General features: G+C 51.3%; 1 protein-coding gene and 1 long non-coding RNA gene across 2 annotated transcripts in view; one reads left to right on the top strand and one right to left on the bottom strand.

Annotated features, from left to right (window-relative positions):
- LOC110595474 overlaps nt 1-2,966 on the top strand; it is an 11,951-nt gene extending 8,985 nt beyond the window's left edge. The window contains exon 2 of the long non-coding RNA XR_002481864.1: nt 2,686-2,966. This is a non-coding gene — a long non-coding RNA (uncharacterized LOC110595474). The remainder of the gene's footprint in view (nt 1-2,685) is intronic.
- A 1,350-nt stretch (nt 2,967-4,316) lies between these two features.
- Nucleotides 4,317-17,679, bottom strand: CILP (cartilage intermediate layer protein). The gene is made up of 9 exons (XM_008056159.2): nt 17,645-17,679; nt 15,655-15,819; nt 13,722-13,814; nt 12,831-13,100; nt 11,115-11,294; nt 10,406-10,720; nt 9,668-9,776; nt 8,851-9,008; nt 4,317-7,127 (listed from the first exon to the last, which is right to left on the bottom strand). Exons 2-9 carry the CDS (start codon nt 15,713-15,715, stop codon nt 4,759-4,761), a joined length of 3,555 nt encoding a protein of 1,184 aa, XP_008054350.1. The 5' UTR covers nt 15,716-15,819; nt 17,645-17,679; the 3' UTR covers nt 4,317-4,758.
- Nucleotides 17,680-20,508: the final 2,829 nt, after the last annotated feature.

Raw genomic sequence — 20,508 nt, 5'->3', positions numbered from 1 at the left:
ACCACCACGCCCAGCCTAGACAAACCAATTTTTTTAAATGGGCAAAGGAGCCAGGTCCAGTGGCTCATGCCTGTAATCCCAGCACTTTGGGAGGCAGAGGCAAGGGGATTACCTGAGACCGGGGATTCAAGATCAGCCTGAGCAACATGGTGAGAACTTGTCTCTACAATAAATCAAAAAATCAGCCGGGCATGGTGGCGTATGCCTGTGGTTCCAGCTACTTGGAAGGCTGAAGTGGGAGGATCACCTGAGCCCAGTAGGTTGAGGCTGCGGTGGCCATGAGCGTGCCACTGCACTCCAGCCTGGGTGACTGAGTGAGACTCTTGACTAAAAAATAAAAAAAAAAAGATGGTAAAAACAAATTCAAAGATATCTGTGATCAATATATAAAAACACTAACCAAAAGAAAGTTGGGAGCTATGTAATAAGATAAAATTGTAAGATACAAGAAAGCATGAAAATTCAATGCTTAACATACACCCATTAAAAAAGCCAGGTGCGGTGGCTCACACCTATAATCCCAGCACTTTGGGAGGCTGAGGTGAGAGGATTGCCTAAGCCCAGGGGTTCAAGACCAGCCTGATCAACTTGCTGAAACCTCATCTCTACAATAAATCAAGAAAAATCAGCTAGGCATGGTGCCACACACCTGTAGTTGCAGCTACTTGGAGACTGAAGTGGAAGGATCACCTGAGCTCAGCAGGGTGAGGCTGTGGTGTCCATGAGTGTGCCACTGCACTCCAGCCTGGGTGACAGAGTGAGACTCCAACTCAAAATTTAAAAAAAATTTTTAAAGAGCCTTGAAGCCAGGCTCGGTGGCTCAGCCTGTAATCCCGCGCTTTGGGAGGCTGAGGTGAGTGGATTGCCTGAGCCCGCGGGTTCGAGACCCACATGGGCAACTTGACGAGACCTCATCTCTACAATAAATCAAAAAATCAGCCGGGCGTGGTAGCGCATGCCTGTAATTCCGGCTACTTGGAGGGCTGAGGCGGAAGGATCGCTGGAGCCCAGCAGTCAAGACTGCAGTGGCCGGGAGTGGCCACTGCACTCCAGTCTGGGCGACAGAGTGAGACTCCAACTCAAAAAATAAATAAATAAATAAATAAAACCTTGAAATATATAAAACCCAAATTGAGGAATCACAGGGGGAAATTGCCATAAGCACCATCTAGTGGAAGATTTCAATACACTTATTTACTGAACAGAACAATTAAGCTTGTGTTGATGGTCCTGTATAGAGCACTGCACCCAGTGATTAACGCATATTATATCATATTTTTAATTCTATATATATTTTATATGTTTGTTTTGAATCATACTAACTATAAAACCTGACCAAGTCATAAAACAAGACTTAACAGATTTCAAAGAACAGTTAACACACAGATCTCATTTAATATATCAAAATCCCTTCATGTTTGGAAATGAAAAACCCAGAGCTTTCAGTGACCCCATAATGGTGTGCTCACTGTCCCCCAACCTTTGATATGTCTCCCCAACTACACAGACGCCCTTTCAGAATTGCATTCCCCTCCACCGCCCTGGCAACGATGGGAGGATAACAGGGCTGCCCTTTATACTCCACCCCTGCCATGGCTACAGTTGATTGGACTAGAGGTGGATCCACAGTTCAAACTGGGACAATCAAAGGCAGCCTCTGTTGACTTGAGAAGATGTAGGTAGGGTGGCCACTGTATTCTGTGAGCCCAGAAGAACAGAGACAGCTGATCTACAGGAGAAACCAGCAGTTCTAGCAGAGAAGAGAGACCTCCCAGTGAGAAGGAGAGACTGCGAATAGACTGACCAGAGAGAGGGACCTAGAAAGAGCAGAGTCAGAGAGATAGTCTGAGATATGGAATGTATAGAGCAAGCTTGAGTTAGAGACTGAGAGAACAGAGCTCACTGAATGTGAGAGAGATTAAGAGAATCAACACCAGTGAGAGTAATGGTTTTGTAGTTTCTAGTTTCATTTCTTCCTCAGGTTACCTGGCACCTCTGTTACTTGTAATCAAAAGACTTCCAGTATGGAGTCCCACTTCTACACTTTGGCTCTAGCCAGTCCCTTCGCCTGAAACCCCACCCATCCCCGCACTGTCTCCAATTTTGCTTAAGTCCTCAATCTTTCAAGATTCTGTTCTTGTCTGGACATCTTGGTGACATATTTCTCTATCACCCTATCTGCTGGTGCTCTCAGAACTTGACTTTATAAGCAGAGGCAGCCTGGTTGGCCCTCTACCTTCCTTCCTGTGGCCCTCCTCCCTGCCATCCAGTTTCTGTCCTCATGCAAGGCACACTGAGGAGCTCGATGTACAGTAGTTCAGTAACTCAATAACCAGTGTAGAGCAGGCTGAGACGGAAATCCTAGGGCATTCTGAAATGAATGCTTGGCCTATCCAGGGTACAGTCTCCACCTAGGGGAATAACTGGCAGATCAGCAGTGGTTTGGCAAAGCAAAAACATCCTGAGAACTGACCTTGGCCTCAATGAAGATAGCACAAAGGACTTTAGAGATGGCCTAGGTCCTGATCTCGACCAATTCCTTCATTTATGGGTGAGGAAATGGAGGTCCAGGGGAAAGACATACAGCTAGCAAGGAGCACATCTTATAAACCTATGAATCATGTTGGGAAAAAAAAGGAATTAAGTCTCATGAGCTCAACTCAACAGTGTTTCCTTGTTTGACAGAGTGGCATCTGCCTGCCTGCCCACCCGCCCTGCCAAGCTTCTGCTCCTGGTTTTGCACAGCTGTTTCTGCTTGTGCCCTTGTTCCTGACAGCCACAACAACAAGTCAACTCTTAGCTATCATTCAGTCAAATTATGTCACCTCCTCTAAGAAGCCTCCTCTGACTACCCCTTCAAGTTGGATGCCACCACATGTATATTTTAAACAATCTCATAAAGGCCTATCTCTATACATGGCCTGGCATCAAGTGGTCACTCAATAAATGGTGAGTGAAGAACCAGGTACCAGCTACTGCCTTCGCAGTCCATTAATTCAAACCCTCAACTGAAAACAACAAGGAAACTCCTCCCTGTGAGTTTTATGGAACAGGTGGCCAAGTTGAAGCAGCATGCACTGTCTCGTGACAGTGGGGCATCAGGATAGCTGCGCACTGACCCCTCAGCCGGGCATCAGTGAGAGACCAGGGCAGAAGCAAAGTCTGGAAGTGGGTAAAGTTGTAACCACGGGGCCACTAGACCTGGGTCCTACATATGCGCGCCCTCTCTGTGGTCATGGGGATTGGGTGCTTAGGCAGAGACATTTCTGACTGATCACACACTGAACTCCCAGGAGCCAGGCAGCACACAGCACACATCCAGCCCATGCCAGGGCTGCACTCAGCTGGCCAGGGGTCAGGGAGAGCATTCTGTCCTAAGTATAAACGGTACCCTTTCCCCATCAGCCCCCTCGACCTCTTTCCTGACGGCTTCTGGAGTGGGTAGAACAGGGCAGGGAGTGCACCTTACCCGGCCCCACCTCCCACTGTCCTGACTGTTGATGCTTCTGAGATTGTGCTGGCACTACCCACTGGCCTTCAATTTACTATTTTAAATCAAATACCTCTTCCAAAAACAAAACCCTGTCATTTGGACCAGTTGTTTTACCCCAGGGACAGGGGCTATAACACACAACAGAGATCGGGTGTCTGGAAAAGCTGAACATCTTTAGAAGAGCTTTAAAAAAAAACAAAGGAAAAGAAAAAGCCCATCATTTCTGAGGGAGGTCAGCCAGCCCAGCTGGAGAAGGCGACAGGCTGAGGGGAGAGCCAAAGGACCACTTGACCAGCCTGCCGGACCCCAGGCCAAACCATTGTATAAGCTCCACAGTATTAGAGAGAGAGAAAAAGATCGGGATATGTTTTCTTGCATGGGAGCCCAGAATAAGCTCACAACACCAGGAATCTCTGCTCTTCTCTGCAAATGGAAAATATGATCCATGAGGATAAATGTGGCTGCTGGAGTGTGTGCCTCATTGCCCTGCCCTGGTCTGGGACTCACAACACCTGAGACTGCTTTCTAGAATTCTCTGCGCCTCTCTGAGCAGCTGGTTTACTTTAATGGTTGAGATAGGACAGTGGCCTCAGAATCAAAGTACAGAATGTGTATTTATTGACATCTGCCCTGGGAAACGCTGGGTTTCCAGTCAGAGAACAAGCAAATGTAAACACATGAGTACAGTGAGCAACCTAGTATAACTGTGGATAGCAGTAGAGGTGCTTTCCAGACTTGGTAGGGGAACTGTGATTGCCCTATATTTAATAGCTCAACTTTGATTAGGCACTAGAATTCTAAATTCAGCCAAGAAAATTATTTATTTCAAGTAAAAATGTTTATTTTGTTTCTTTATTTCACCATCATTTGTGTGTATGATCAGAGCCTTGTTTACATCCTGTGGAGCAAGACCAAGAAATATGCTTTATATCGGTTATTAGATCTTCAGCATCAAATTATCATTATTTTAGAAGTGGGCAAAACCATGCAAAAAGAAAAGGAAGTATGTTTGTATTAATGGCACTAAATGAAGAACAGTTGAAGCTACAGTTTTACTAGCAGCCAGTTTCTTGTGTTCCTTTTAAAGGAGAGCCACATACCAATCAGTATCATGGGACAAATATAGCAAGTAAAGGCATGAAAAAGCAAACAAGCAAATTGCACCAAAACAGATGTGCTTAAATTAACCAAGTAACAGTGTGTGCATCAATCTCACAATGGCTGTCACATGAGGTGGGGGGAAAGAGTGTGAAGTACCACAAGACTTAGTTGCTCAAAGGCTGTTGAGCAACTCCAGGAAATCTCAGAGAGACCACACCTCCGCTCCTGCGCTGGCCAGCCCTGCTCACCCGCTGCTGCCTCCTTGGGGGCACTCTTCCTTGGGCAGTACGTGCTGCAGGGGGTCGGGCTGGGGTGCTTCGGAGGTACTGGAAAGCGCTCTGGCGGCCCACCTGCCTCTCCACACAGTTAAAGGTAAGGGCAACTCCCACATCACTCTTCATGATCCTGGAGGAGCCGTCAGATGTGCCGTCAAAGCACCGGCCCAGAGCGATCTCTTTGGCTGTACGAGGGTCCTGATCAGTGACAGTGTAGATGCCATAGTTGTGGCCCAGTGGGTCCAGGGGTGCCAGCATGGTGTATTCACTGGTGTCATTGTTGACTGCCAGGGGCAGGTGGTTGACCAGGTACTCATGCAGCATGGGGTTCACACTAGCCCGACGGCAGCTGCCCTGAGGGATGACCTTCACCAGTGTGCGGTCCACACGGTCCTGGTCATAGAGCATCCCACTGCACTTGAACTCTAGACAGGCGGATGAGACGTTGGGCTGTTCCCTATCCCGAGTGCTCCTTACATCCCGGATTCCATACAGCTTTCCCACTGTCTGCCGGTGGGTGCCTCCCATGTTGCGGGATCGCACATTCACCTCCTGTGGGCCCATGATCCGCACCTTGATGTAGCAGGCCCTGAACTCCATTGGCTTAGGCCACCATGCCAGGTAGTCCTCTGTCCAGCTCATGGGGTCATCCTCATTGAAGAGGACCGTGTTATAGTCATATCGATCCCCCTCAATCTGGTAGAACCGAAAGTGGGCCGCACTAGGTGGGGCCTCTTCACATGCCCGGAGGTTCTCAAAAGCATAGACAGGTCCGTTGCTCTCCTCAGCCGAGTTGGGCCTTGGCTTGGCCATGCTTATCTGGAAAGCAGTCTTCTTAACCCGTGGATCCTCATGATCTGTTCGACGGTACTTAAGCTTGTTGAGGTAGGGCTGAGGAACACCAATTGCATTTGGGTTGAATTTAGGAGAAGACTCTACCGCTTGTAGTTCCTCTCCAGCCAGGCTTGCCAAGACGTAGGCAGAGTAAGCATCAGGGGACTGGTCATCACAGAAGGCCGGCACGCAGGCCCCATTGGGGCCCGTAATGACACTGTCAAAGCGGCCCCAGGCCCTTGGGTTGGAGGAGAAGCCAGTTCTGGGCTCCAGGTTGATCACAGAGACCACAACCCCCTGGATCTGCTCACTGGGCAAGAACCTCTCGCTCCGGTAGGCTCTCACCTTGATAAAGCACCTCCTGCTTTCAGGGACATCCAGGTTGAAGAGCCTCCTCTCACGGATCTCCATGTTGCCCACCAGAAATGTTCTCTCTTCTCTTTTGTTCCTCCTTTGGCTTTCAAATTTGAAATCACCCTCCTCCTCCCACAGCCCTGTGTCTGGGTTGAGTGACCAGAGCTTCATTGTGGGCACATGCTCTGGCATCTTGACCTGGGTGGAGTCAAGGTGGACTTTCACCTTGCCAGCATTTAGTGGCTCTGAGGTGACCTCATCTGTGAAGTCCACAGAGAACATGCCATATGTCCGAAGGGGGAAGGTGTCCCCCTCATCATTGATGAAGTTTAAGTCGCTCTGGGCAGCCGTGGCTGTAGAAATATTCCGGGGATCCAGGAAGGTCACACTGGCTTTCACTTTTCCTGTGTAGGGCTCCCCATTCTGCCTGTAGAAGCTCTTGGATGGGATTTCCAGTTCAGCCATAGGGTCTTCGCCAGCCACTTCCCCCAGGGGGATAACGTTGGTCTCCATGGCCTCCAGAGTGATGGGCTCCTTACGTCGTAGCATCTTGACTTCATGGAATATGGCACTCCCCTTCTTGTTGAAGGGCAGCACTTTGGTGGTATTGACAAACTTCTGCAGCCTGTCCACAAAAGTGAGCACCAGCCTCTCCGTGTCGTGGGGGATGTGGAGGGTGAACGTGCCCTTGTAGCCAGTCATGCTCACTCGGCTGCCCCCCATGTACACATGACCAAAGCGCAGGGGTTCTCCATTGTCAGCGGAACTGACACGGCCCCGCACGATGCTCCGGGTTTCCGTGCAGCGCTGGCAGCTGCACTCCGTGGCCACCTTGGTGGGCAGCGTGTAGCCACTGCACTGGATCTCCTGCTCCTCTGTTTTGGAGATGCCGCAGCAGTTTTCCACAGCATCCCGGCACCGGATCCCTTTATCTTGTTGCCCTGCACAGGTCTTGACAGGGCAGTGGCCCACATCATAGTAGAAGGAGTTGGTGGCATTCTGGAAGCAGTCGTGGGGCAATCGGATAAGGAAGCTCTCAGGGGTTGGGTTGCAAGGAGTCTCATCAGGTGCTGTGGAGGGAAGGGGTGTGGAAACTAGGATGTAAGTTTACATCCTACACAAAGGTATCTCAGCCTCACCTCTCCACAGTGTTCTATGGCTTCTAAAGTATTTGTAAGTCCATGACCCTAATTCTCACAGAACACTCCGAGGAAGGTAGAAGAGCTATCACTAGTCCCATTTTGTATACAGGGAGACAGAGTTGGTTGCTGACTCCACTAAAATCATGGGGACTCCACTTGTCTCCATGGGGGGTCTTGAAAATTGGTGAGGGAGTTATTACCAAAATTGGGGGGCTACTGGCATATTGTGGGCAGGATCCTTGATGTTCTATGTCCTGCAGTGCCTGGCACTGTTCCCTATCTTTCACATATCCCACCAGACATTCATGTAGGTGGAAAACTTGTTTAAAAGGATTAGAGCCTAGTATTTTTATGTAGTTTTAACCATACACTGAATTTTTCAAGAATGCAACTACCATATAAATTGAGCTAAGATTGTTCTTTATTTAGCATAGAACAATACCAAGAACTCTTCCTCATCCCAGGAAAATCACATCCCTGCAACATTACCTAAGGACTGAAATGCCAAAATGATAACTTTGTACCCATCAGCATTTGTAGCTGTCACATTTATGGTGACTCTGGATCTAAGAGTAAGTGTCTGACCTCCTGGTTTGTTTTCTTGTGTCACTGTGCCAACGTATTTAGATACTGAAATACATACTATTTTGTATTAAAATTTTTTTTCTTTCTCCTTTATGCTATAGTTAGGACCATGTGCATATAAATGTAGAAAGTATAAGTAGTTATTATTTATAAATTAATAGAGCAGTATTAAGCAAAACTGTAATAGACAGGCAGCATGGGTGGAATGGGTCAGGACCCACTGCTGAGGGCTCCACATCTGCTTTGCTGAGGTTCAGAGTGTCCTGTGTCCTGTCTGTCCTGAGGTCTGTTGCTCAACTCTCTTGGAGTCTATAAAAGTTTCCAGGGTCCTTCCAATAAATTCTCTCTTCCTCTGCCTTTTTTTTTGTTTTGTTTTGTTTTGTTTCGGCCCATTACTAAGCTGTCTTCCTTCCCCCTCATTTTTCAAGGACAGGTTCCAGACTGGTCATTGTCCTCCAATAACTCCCCCTCCAGTTCTCTTTTTGAAGCAGCTCTAGGTGACCTTTTTGTAAGGCTCCCCACTTCTGTGCCTTTGCCACGCTATCCCTCAATCTAGAACGCCCCACTCCAGACACAGTTCCTGCCAATTCTTTAAGATCAGGGGTTCTCAACCTTGGCTGCAAATTATAATCACCTGGGGAGCTTTTAAACTATGCCAGTCTGGGACACATCTCAGAACAATTAAATCAGATTTCCCAGGGGTAAGACCTAAACTTCAGTAGGTCATGCAACAGGCAGTCAAGGTCCCAGCTGGAAAGCTGCTCTCTCAGGCAGCCATCCATTGTCCCTCACTCCTGGAAGGTATCTGTCTGTCACCTATTAGAGTCCATGGCCCACTATCTCCTGTTTTAGCTGCATGTTTCTACCTTTATGGTCTCTTATTTGCATTTCTTATCTTCACCCTTAAGCCATGGCGCTGTGATGGAAGGATTCAGGTCTTTGTGTCCCAGAGGGCATAGCACCAAGCACAGTGCAGAAAAACCTGTGCTTTGCCCAGCTATGGTCCCTCAGGTGCTTAGCCAGCCTGGTACACCCCTAGGACCCCCAGGGACCCAGACAAGCTTGCCTGTGACAATCAGCTGGGCAGTCTGAGACTTCACAGCCCCAGCATCACTCTGTGCCTTGCAGAAGTATTCCCCAGCTTGGTCCCGCTGCAGGTTCCTCAGCACCAACTTGCTCTCGTGCTTGTAGAGCGAGGGGTCCAGCAATGAGTCATTGTGATACCTGCAAGGGATGAGGGGGTCTGAGTGGGCAGAGGGACGGCAGGTGTCCCTGGGGACAGTGCCAGGAGCAAGCAGCCAAGGAGGCAGATGGTGGATAGGTTCCCAGGCCAATATCACCTTTGACCCGGTTCACCGATTGGCCTGGGAATCAAGGGACGTGGTTCTGAGTCCCAGCCCTACCACTGACCTGACTGGAGATGTTTGGACAGACCCTCTCACCTCCCCGAGCTGCAGCTTTCTGCTCTATAAAATGGCAGTGATGATCTCTAGCTGACCTTACAGGATTGTTGGGCGGGTCAACAGAGAGTGGAGTGGAGGTAAAATGTTTGTGAAGGGTAAGGAGTGATAGAAATGAGAGATTCTGACTTTGCCTTGGTGGAGGAAGCAGTGATAAAGAAGCTTATTCTGTGGCATGTAGATATGCGAGTCAGGACCCCAACACCAGAGATGATCTGGGAGATCCCAGCTTTTAGGGTACAATGAGGGCTTGCTGGCTGTCTGGGCAGCCCTAACCTTACCAGCTGCTACTAGCAAGTCCCAGCATCCCGGCTTTGTCTCTGTGCCTCACTGGGTTATTCCTATTAACAAGTCTAGACCCAATGCAAGAAAGCTCTGGTTTCCAAGGGGAGAATTGAGCAGGGTGGCTGGCAGAATACGCACCAAAAGTATTTGTCTGGACTGGGCTTCCCTGTGGCCTTGCAGCACAGGGACACACTCTCCCCTGCTCTCCGTGCCTTTGTCTCAGGGTTCATCACAATATATGGAGTTTCTGGGACAGAAGATGAGAAGCAGTGTTTTGGTTTGTTTTGTGACAGGTTCTACAGAGCCTTGTCCCCTCAGGGTCTCTGATGGTGTTAAAATGATATAGCTTTACCCCCACCCCATCTCTAATGGTCCAGAGTAGAGTCTGCCCCTCCACTCCCAACCTTGGAACCTGCTCCCAGGGCCCATCGCACAGCATCTGGGTGGGACAGTGGAGAACAAATGGGCCCAGCCGAGATTTCTAAGCACTGCCATTAGGACAGAACTGACTTTTGAATAATGCACTGGCAGAATCTTCTGACTGAACCCAGTAAGCCTCTGTCTCTATGTCCTTCAACCGCGTGCTCTATTGTTATTGGCTGTTTTAGATAAGGTGACCAGGGAGGAAGCCACCTCAGGATCTGGGAAGGAACTCTCTAAACGGAACACACAGGCGCTGTAAAGGCCCTCAGGTGTGAGTAAGCCTTTGCGCTTGGGAGCAGCCAGCAGCTCACTGTGGCTTGATGAGGGGTAGTAACAGGAGAAGAGAGCAGCAGAATAATGGGGGCAGATGACATAGGGCCATGTGGGCCTTCGCAATCCCTTTACTTAAAAGCCTGGCCCTCATCCCCAGCCCTGCCCCGAGGACTTCATTACCTGCCCTTGTGAACTCTGCATTGACAGTGGCTGCCTTCAGGCTAGTCTTGGGCATTGTGAGTACAATGGGGGCAAACTTGGTCTTGGTGATCTTCAGGATGCTTTTGCCATCAGGGCACAAGCCAGGGATTCGGAATCTGCCACCCCTGTCTGTCTGGGTCAGCAGCTTGGGCGTCTTGGTCAGCAGGTAGACAGTGGCCCCCGAGGCTGGGCCACCTCCAGGGAGGGTGACCACCCCGTGAAGCAGGAAGTCCTGACACATGCAGGAGTCACAGTCAGCATTCACTTGGCCCATGGGGCAGGTCAGGTCACAGGCTACGGGACAAGGGGCCATGTCAGCAAGGCCTATGCAGATCCTAGCACTCTTACAGCCATATCCCAGCCTGTGGACTCGCATCCACTCCCCTCCTCCTTGGCTTCTATTACCCTCCTCATCAGCCTACAGGACTCACTCCCATTCTTGCTTCAAGACTTAGCCCAGGACACCTCCTCAAGAAAGCTGTCTTGGAGTCTTCTGAACTGTGATCATCAACTCAGCCCAGCATTCCCACAGTATCCTATATATCCCCCACTGGAGCAGGTGACAGACGCTTAGGTGACAGTGAGTCAATGACAGGATCTGTCAGTCTCAGGATGAGCCCCCACCCCTTCCCAGGCTGCTTCACCTCACCCACCACAGGCTGCCCAATGCCAGGAAGAAGGATGGTACCTGCACAGGTCTGGCCCAAGCAGAGCTGGCCCTCCTCAGTAGCCTCTGTGCACAGTGACACCGTCTCTGCCAGGCAGGTGCGTGTGCGGGTCTGGACCCCCGTGTGGCCGCAGGCAGCTGAGCACTTGCTCCAGGGAGACCACGGACTCCAGATGTGTCCTGTGTCTTGGCGCAGGGACCCTACAATGTGGGATCAGGAGGCAGTCTGACTTCCATTGCCAGGGCACTCTGTCAGAAAATCTGACCCTGAGGCTTCCCTGGTGAGGAGAGATGGGCCTCCGTTTTTGTCACAGATGTCACTGATATTTTTATTTACTGCAATGATTTTTCCAACAAATGGAAGTCAAGACTCGAGGAAGTGGTGTCTCTAATTTGCACCAAGGCACCTTATGGGCCGGGAGTGGCCCACAGAGAGGCATGCTGGCCGAGCACCGGGACCTCCATATTATGCCACCCTAGGATGTACAGGGATAGCGCCATCTTTCTTCTTCACGAGTATGGGAACAGTCATGGGCTCCTGCCCAAGGGCACCATGAGTAGCCAGAGCGGGGGACCTGCAGTGGCTCAGACATAGAGCCCCCTGCTGCCTACCCTCCTCCCCTCTGGCCGTAGGCCTGTGTGCAAGAATGGGGGCTTCAGCCCCTGCCTGGGAGTCCAGCCTGAGGTCCTGCTCCAGATGACCATCACTGGCCCCTGGGCCTGCAGGATCAGGCTGCTTGGACTGGGGAAACCAAAGGGAGGGTGCCCATTCAAGAAAGGAGCAGAGCTGGGCTTGGTGGCTCAGCCTGTAATTCCCGCACTTTGGGTGACTGAGGTGAGTGGATTGCCTGAGCCCACAGTTTCGAGACCAGCCTGGGCAACTTAGTGAGACCTTGTCTCTACAATAAATTTTAAAAATTAGCCAGGTGTGGTAGCATGCACTTATAGTTCCAGCTACTTGGAAAGCTGAGGTGGAAGGATTGCCAGAGCCCAGCAGGTTGACGCTGGGGTGGCCGTGAGCGTGCCACTGCACTCCAGCCTGGGCGATGGAGTGAGACTCCAAAAAAAAAGGAGCAGTCTGGTCTCCTGTCTGTATGATCCTGGGGGTGAGTGAATGTAAAGAGCATGGACTCTGCTGCACAGACATGGCTTGCTCCCAGGATCTGCCCTTATTGGCTGTGGAACCATGAGCCGCTGCCTTCTCTGACCCTCATGTGGCTTGTCAGGACACAGTCCCCTCACAGGCTGGCTGTAAAGGTTGAGCAACGTGGACAGCTACAGTGTCTGGCACTGTAGGAACAGTAAGAGAGACTACCACTTGGGGAATGCTTGCCTAGGTTCAATCCTCCACACTCATTATCTCATTTCATCCTCATGAAAACCCTAGGAGGGTTACTATGACCCCTATTTGACATGTGAGAAACTTGAGGCTACGAGAACGTCAGAAAATCTGTCCAAGGAGCACGGTTCATACGGTAGGCTAGGGATTCAACCCAAGCAGTCTGGCCTCAGCCTGTGGTCTTCACTGGTGCCACTTGAACCCAATAAAGTGGGTGAAGGAGGATATCCATAAGCACAGAACACTATCGGGAGGTTCTGGCACGAATGGCACTACTTGGTCATTAGTGAGTCAAGGTGTGTGTGTGTGTGTGATGGACAGAGTTCCCATGGCAGAGGCAGGTTCTGGCCTCCCCTGAGCAGAGCTGGTGGGAGGTGGGGTAGGGGGTGCGGGCTCACCTGGAGGGCAAAGGAAGCGCACAGTGTAATTGGAGCAGTTCTGGCCGGGCTGCTGCTCCCTGTTGAGGCACCAGAAGCCCTCACGAGTACTACCATGGACCACTTGGCCAGTGCTGCCTGCAGGTGTCCAGTCAGTAGTCCGAGCCTCCAGCCTCAGGGGCCGGGCACACACCCGATCCCCGTAGTAGAAGCGAATGGCATCCAGTCGCTCATAGTCGCCTTTCCCGCCTGGGTGGTCGATGTTGAACCATGTTGTCCATTCCCCAGGGCCTGAGAGACAGAGCCAGGCCCAGATGAGCTCTGTTCTCCTTTAACCCTGGGAGCCATCCCTGATGCCTCTCACCACCCCTGTAGGCACAGGCCCTGTCATATTCCCCTCCCCAGCCTCTCTCTAGCTCCTCTCCCCAACCCCTGCAAAGTCCTCCTCAGTTCTTATCAGTAGCTCTCTTTCTCAAGGTAGCCCCTCAGCCTTGCAGTCAGGGTAAGCTTTCTCCACGTGGCTTGGGCCACACCACACCCATCGTCAGGCATTTGGAGCTGGCCCCAGGCATCTCTCTATCCTCATCCTCATCCTCCTCCTCCCATCATTTCTCTTTCTAATCCCCCTCCTTCCCCATCTCTCCATCCTCATCCTTCTCCCACCATCCCTCCATCCTTATCTCTCTCCCTCTGCCTCCCTTTATCTCTCCATCCTCACCCCCCTCCCTCCTGCCATCCTCGACTCTGAACATACCAGGTTCCCCTGCCTGGACAGAGATGGAAGACCACATGCCTTATAAAAGTGGGTATCCATGGAACACTGACACCATGCCCTGGCTTCAGAGAATCACTCAGGAAGCTCAGTAAAGAACCTCCCCCTCCCCAGCCTGTCCTGGCTGCACCACAACTCACTCTCCAGGGGCTCAGCAGGCTTGGCAAAGACACCGGGTGTCTTCCTCCCAGGCTGGACTCTTCTGACTGCCTGGGTGAGCATCATTTGCCTCCCTGAGAACCAGGAGAAGAGGCTCAGTGAGTGGCAATAACTGAAATTTACAGGGCTCCTCAAGACACAGGGAAGCAGTGTGATGTGAAGAGCATGAACCCCGGACATGGGTTCAAATCCCATCCTGCCACTTATTGCTGTGCAACCTCAGAAAAGTTTCCTTTCTCTGATCCTGTTTCCCCATAAAACAGGAACACATCAATAATCGCTGCATCACAGGGTGATGCACTATTCAGGATGATCAAGAAAGAGATCCAGTATGTAGGGTAGCTCCCTTTCACTCTTGTTATGGAAATCATCACCAGAAGCTACTGAGCAGCCAGGGGGCTGAGCTCCTGCTTCTGTGTCTGGACTGTCCTTCCTGGAAGAACACAGCTTTCTCTTCCTCATCTGTAACATGTAGAGATATGAATTCCCACCTCACAGGGTGATTCCGTTGGCATGAGATTCCACGAGATGGAATGGCAACAGCTCTGATGTCTGTGCAGATTGAGAGCATGGAAACCTGAGACTCTGCTGCTTCCTCCCCTTGTGACCTCAGACAAGCCACTCGGCCCATCTGACCCCTGTCCTCTCACTGTCACATGAAGATGATAATAACTTCTGCCTCAGAGGATGGTGGGCATGAGGTCAGCGCATCCACAAGACCCCCTAGACCAGTGCCCATCATGCATACTGAGAAGTGTTGAGGACACCTTCCAGCTCCATGCCTGGCACTGGAGACAGCCATTTTTCTTCCCTGAGGAGTCCACACTCTATAGACTCATACGCTTAACTGGAGCAGTAGCCCTCAATTTTCCAACACAGGCTGGCAGGACCTGCCTGAGGACAGATGCAGGGCTCTCAGGCCAAGGCAGCTCCAGCTCTACCCCAGGGCTGGGTTGGGGGCTCCAGAATGGGAAGAAGGAGCACAGAGGGCTGCAAAAGCTTTCGCAGGCAGTCAGCTCTCCTGTGAGAAACCAGACTGGTATTCCCTGTACTGCTTAATTGAGGTGACAGGAGCTCTTTTAATCAAGCTAATCTGATTCCCCTCAAATGACTGAATGTTAATCATCTTCCCCAGCAGCAGCTGTCAGGCTGGAAAGAGCAAGGCAGGAGGTGGGCACACACGGAGTTGGCCTGAAGCAAAGACAGCCTTTGTCCCTGCATCTGTGGTCACAAATCCTGCAGGGCATTCAACTTCAAAAGAGAGTTTGGAGCATTTTTGCTTTACCTCAGGATGTGGTTAGAATCAGGAGAGGAAAGGGAGGTGAGAAAGCATGTTTGGGAGTGCTGGGGCCCCTATACTCAGATGCCTCGGGAAGTCAGCACCTCCACTGGGCAAGTCCTTTCTAACTGTTCCCTCCAGAGCTCCGTGTCACCAGAGGATGCACTCAGAGGGCAAGCAGACCAGAAAGAGTTCAGGTGTGTCCATGAAATGTGACTGCAGGATCTAAATAAAATTGAGCTTTAGGCCAAAAGAATTTCATAAAACTAACAACAGACCAAACCTGCTTCTGAGAACTCAGTGATTCCTGTCATTCTCTATTGCTTTGGCTACCAGGAAGCTCAGAGCTAAATGTAGTACTTAGCAGCAGTGACCCTCTTATCTCTTTTCTTCCCTTTGAATGACTGCTCATCCCTCTCCTCACTTAAAAGTTCCTGTGAGTTTTAATATTGGGGACTGTCTCAAGTTTGGGTGGGAGATAAGCAGCATATAAATTATGAATAAACCCATACAACAGCCTCAGGTCTTACAGTCATTGCTGTGTCTTACAGCAGATGCATCATTTGGTCCCAGACCAAACATGGCTTCACGTGGCAAGTGAGGAATTTGGGGGCTAGCAGATACTTAGCCTGTACCCAGCACAGATGTGGCTTCCAGGACCAGGAAGGGGAACACCCAGGCCTTGGTCCCCACCATCCTTTCCCCAGGTCCTGTTGGCACGTGGCAGGTGGGTGAGGGGGCTTCACAGAGTAACTGTCTCAGGAATGTGGGCTCCTGGGATGTTTCTCAGATCCTGTGACCTGCAAAGAAGCAAAGCTTGTCAGGTCCTGTATGTCTAAGTTACCTCCTATGTCTTGAACAGAGTATTCTGGACCTGCCAAGGATGAAGGTGGATAGAATGACAACTACGGGAGTGGCCTCTGCCCGAGTTGTGAAACCGAGCAGCTTGGAAGGGATAGAGGCCCAGTGTCTGAGTTCAAACGAGGCAGCCTGGGTTCCAGCCCTGGGTATGGTTCCAGAGCCCCACATGGAGTTGGGGAACAAGGGGAAGTTGGGGCACAAGGGGGAGTAGGGGCAAGGAGGGGTCAGGCTCATTCCCAACAGCCTCTGGTGATGTCTTTCTAAGACCCGGGCTTGGAGGGCATTTGTTTTACCACCCTGTAATGGAGCTTGCACTCTTGCACAGGGGCTATGTATTAAGGCAGTGAAGGCCTGACTTGACTGCAGCGGCCCCTCACAGTGCAGGATGTGGAAGGCATAGGTGCCTCTGACACACCACCTCTGAGAACACATTCCCAGATGTGCAGGAGCTGCAGCTGGAACACGTTTCTGGGCAGTGTGGTCTGGCTAGGAGTTATGCAGCCAGGAGTCAGCTGAGGGAGAGCAAAGGACATGTCGTGAGAGGCCAGGCTACCCAGGAACTGCTGAGCATGGGCTGGGGGCTGCAGGAACCTGGGGGAGGTAGCCCAGGCCCAGCTCAGCACATTTCTTTTTTTTTTTTTCTTTTAAAATTATGGAACGCTTCACAAATTTGTGTGTCATCCTTGCGCTGGGGCCATGCTAATCTTCTCTGTGTTGTTCCAGTTTTAGTATATGTGCTGCCGAAGCGAGCACAGAGCATTTCATCTCTCCTTAGTGTTACAGCCAACCCAGAATCTGATTTGTTCCCAGAGAATCAAAAGTAGCTCCCTTCAGCCTCCAAAGTCCAGGGTGTGGCAGGAAAGGGAAGATCTTTCCTTTCTTCCTATGGGAAGAACAAGCAGTCCTCAGTCTAGCTCTGAAACAGCTGACCCCAGCTCTGCCTGTGTCTCAGATGAGGGGGCAGAGTAAGGGAGGCCCCCGAGGTCCCCAGCTGTTCATGTCTCCTTCATGCCAAAGCTCTGAGCAGGGAGCTGGGCAGCCCGCGGGCCTGAGGTTCAGCCAGCATGCTCCAGGGCTGCCAGAGATGCAGGGGTCGCCAGAGATACCTTGTTGGAAAAGCCATTTCCACCTGGCATCCCTTTCCTCAACACATGTCCTGGCAGTCGGGCTCCCATCCTACACTTTGTCTCAGAGCTCTCAGACAAAGCGGCCTGGCCAACCCAGGGGAAAGGCAAGGCACCCAGAGGTATACAGACCAGAATGAGACTGTTTGGGGGTTCCTCACCTCAGCTGGGGGAGGGAGAAGTCTCATGGCCAGTGGGGGAAAGGAGAAATCCTCAAAGCAGAAAGGGTAACTCCTATGTAGGAGATGAGAGGTCAGCCAGCAAAAAAGGGATGGGAACAGGCGAAAAAGGGGCTAGGGAGGTGGGGAGGTAGGAGAAAACGGGGTTGGGGAGGTGGGGGACAGGAGAAAAAGGAGATAGAGAGGCAGGGGGACAGGAGAAAAAAGGGATGGAGAGGTGGGGGGCAGGAGTAAAAGGGGGATAGGGAGGTGTGGGCAGGAGAAAAAAGGGTGGGGTGTGGTGGGCAGAAATAAAAAGGGGATTGAAAGGGGGGCAGGAGAAAAAGGAGGAGGGGAGGTTTGGGGACAGAAGTAAAAAGGGGATAAGGAGCAGCGGCAGGAGGAAAAAGGGGATGGGGAGGTCGGGAAGAGGAGCTGCTAAGCCCACAGTGGCTGCAGGGGTGGGTGAGGGTGGCACTCACGGTCTGAGCAGGCTTCTCGCTGGGGGTCCAAGTCTCTCTCCAGCACAGGCACCGCCTTATATAGCACAGCTGGTGCTGGCGGCCAGGGGAAGTGTGAAACCAGATCTGAGCGAGAGAGCCTCCCTCCACTCCCGTCGGCTCGCAGAGGCCAGGGTTTTCTGTCCAAATCCTTACAGGGAGATGCCGCAGGGCCTGGCTATAGGCCCGGTGGGGTCAGGTGTCAGAAGGTGGGGTCAAAAGGGATGGGGACAGGGAATAGCCCTGGGAAGGGACCAAGGGGGTCTCTGCATCTGGCAACCACGGCTGGCGGGGGCGTGCTCTTGTCGAGCTCTGTGTGCTAAGTACTCGTCCCCAGTCCTGGCTGCCCACGCACAGGAAGTACTTTGCTGGCTTTTGCACATACCCCAAACTCTCCTGGGCACACAGGCCACCTTGGCCTCTCTGCTGGCATGTCTGGTCTGAGCTGGGCAATTCCTCAGCTTCTCTGACCTCCAAGGGAGCACTCAGGGAACCTTAGAAGGGATGAAAGACAAAGGACTGTCACCTGGCAAGGACCGTTCAGGGTGTTACAGGGTGTCACCTGGCAAGGACCGTTCTTCCATCTGTGTGCTTGGCTGGACCCTGGGGAGCCCTGACACCCCACATGTGGACTTCCCAGAGAGCTACCAGATGCTCACGTATGAGCGTGTGTGCAAGTATGAGTTTGCCTCCAGAGGGAGCACCTGATGGGAGTGGCTAGCCTTGCCCGTGGGTGTTGTAAGCAGCTGCCATGCTGTGGGCTTGACCCCTCCTTGTCCCCGCTCTAGCATGAGGTTGTCATAGGCAATGGCTCTCTAATTTTAGCCTGCATTAGAATCACCTGGAGGGCTGTTGAGCCAAATTTCTAGACTCTACCCCCGAGAACTTCTGATTCAGTAGGGCCTGAGATTTTGTGTCGCTAACAAACTCCCGGGTGATGTTGATGCTGCTGGTTCTCGGACCACATCTTATGAATGACTGGTCACAGGGACAGAGCCCCAGCTAAAGGAAGAAGAGGAGGGAGTGTGCCACGGACCTCAGCAGGCTCTCTGCCGGTCCAGCCTCGTGCCACAGACAGACCTGGAGTGGGTTTCCTGCCTCATGCCGGTGCCTGGACATGAGCAGGCTCTGCAGCCGTGCACACGAGGGTCAGCTCACTCTTCCCACACACTCTCTCTGAGGTCTTATTTGGGGCAGGCTCTAGGCAGGGTGCTGGGAAGTCACAAGAAAAGAGATGTGTCCTTGCATTCAGAGGAAAGAGTATCATGTGGAAATAATCCCACAGTGTAGCACAGCAGACCCCAGTGCAGGGAGCTGTGTAGGTCCATGCCTTTCCCTGTGTGCTTATGCCTTTCTGTGTCATGTAAGCAGAGCTTTTGGAGCTCTCTTTCTCTGAGCATCGTCCTGAACAGGAGATGTTGGGAAAGTGATGGAAAGATGATGAGCAGTAGCCACCCCAAGCAGACATGGAGCCCAGATCTAATTTGCTTTCTCTCCTAGAACCCAGTCTCCCTCTGGGCCCTGGCCCTCAGCCCTCAGCTTATAGGCCCTGTAACTGGCTCCAGTCCAGTACAATTTGCCAGAGCCAAGCCACATTCACAGTGCCAGTCATGGCTTTAATAGCAGATGTCTGAGCTGAGCAAAGCCCACATGAACTCTGCTGGTCTAAGGAACAGACAGGCAGACAGAGGCTGAGCCACAAGATACAGATCAAAGGATGGGAGAAAGATGAGAACTTGGGAGTCAGAAGCCTAGTCCTGGCTCTATTGCTGATCCCGATGTGTGACCTTGGAGTAGCAACAGCCCAAGAAACCTTGTGCCTCAATGTCCCTATTTGTGCAATAGGAATTTAGACTGAATGAGCACATAGGCCGCTGCCAGCTCTGAGATTGCAAGCAAGGTTTGAGAATATGCATATGTTCTTTAACTTACAATGGAGCTACGTTCCAACAAACCCATTGTAAGATAAAAATATCATAAATAGAAAATGCATTGAATACACCTAAACTACTGAACATCAGAGCTTAGCCTGGTCTCCGTTAGACATACTCAGAACACTCACATTAGCCATAGCTGGACAAGATTGCCTGACACAAAGCCTATTTTATAATAAAGGGTTGAATAGCTCATGTCATTATTGAATCCTGTACTGAAAGTGAAAACAGAATGATTGTGTGGGTATTCGAAGTTTCTACTGAATGTGAATCACCTTCACACCATCCTAAAGTCGGAAAATCCTAAGTTGAATCATTAGTTGGGGACTGTGTGTGCTGACAGCAAACATAGCAGGGAAGAGAGAATGGAAGGAATGGCCACTCCAAAGTTCTGGCCAGGGAAGCACTGTGACCACCAAGGCTGGAGAAGGAGAGCGTGGCAGGAGAAGAAGGTAAAGCAGAGGGCCCAGACCAAGTCAGGGCAATACATGGCTCTCCAAGCCCTCACTCTGTAGAAGCCCAGGTGTATGGAAGAGGGTCTCTCAATCCCTAACCACCTCCCTCTCTTCTCTTTCTGTCATGGGAGGCAGGTGCCCTGTGGGGCAAGGATTTGGCAAAGTAGAGCCCTTTAGGCCAGGACTTCTGTCTGCCTCCCTGCTCAGGCCAGCACACACCTTGACACCCCAGCAGCAAGTGGTGCTATCATGGCTCACACGGCTGAGGGACAAGGGCAGGAATCCAGGCTCCAATTCTAACCCCACTGCTGCGTCCCTCCAGCTCATATCCTGCCCCTCCCGTGCTTCCTTCAGCATCCTCTCCTGTCCTCCAGTGGGACTCTGTGAGCTGCACAGGGTCAGACTGGGGGAAGCTGAGCCTACCCACCCCTCTACTCCCAGGACCCCTGGATTCAGA

The sequence above is a fragment of the Carlito syrichta genome, unplaced genomic scaffold (assembly GCF_000164805.1).
Source record: "Carlito syrichta isolate Samal-C Ts95f unplaced genomic scaffold, Tarsius_syrichta-2.0.1 Scaffold302272, whole genome shotgun sequence".
Classification (NCBI taxonomy): domain Eukaryota; kingdom Metazoa; phylum Chordata; class Mammalia; order Primates; family Tarsiidae; genus Carlito; species Carlito syrichta.
Note: the sequence above shows the minus strand (reverse complement) of the source record. Positions and strands in the feature narration are given on the sequence as shown.

What these genes read in the sequence shown, in the direction of transcription:
- CILP (XM_008056159.2), bottom strand. Translation starts at nt 15,715, where the DNA reads ATGGTGGGGACCAAGGCCTGGGTGTTCCCCTTCCTGGTCCTGGAAGCC. An exon ending in GCCTGCTGAGCCCCTGGAGA is followed by an intron (nt 13,101 to 13,721) that starts GTGAGTTGTGGT and finishes TCTGTCTCTCAG; the next exon opens with GCCCTGGGGAATGGACAACA. An exon ending in TGCCCAGCTGATTGTCACAG is followed by an intron (nt 7,128 to 8,850) that starts GCAAGCTTGTCT and finishes TTCCCTCCACAG; the next exon opens with CACCTGATGAGACTCCTTGC.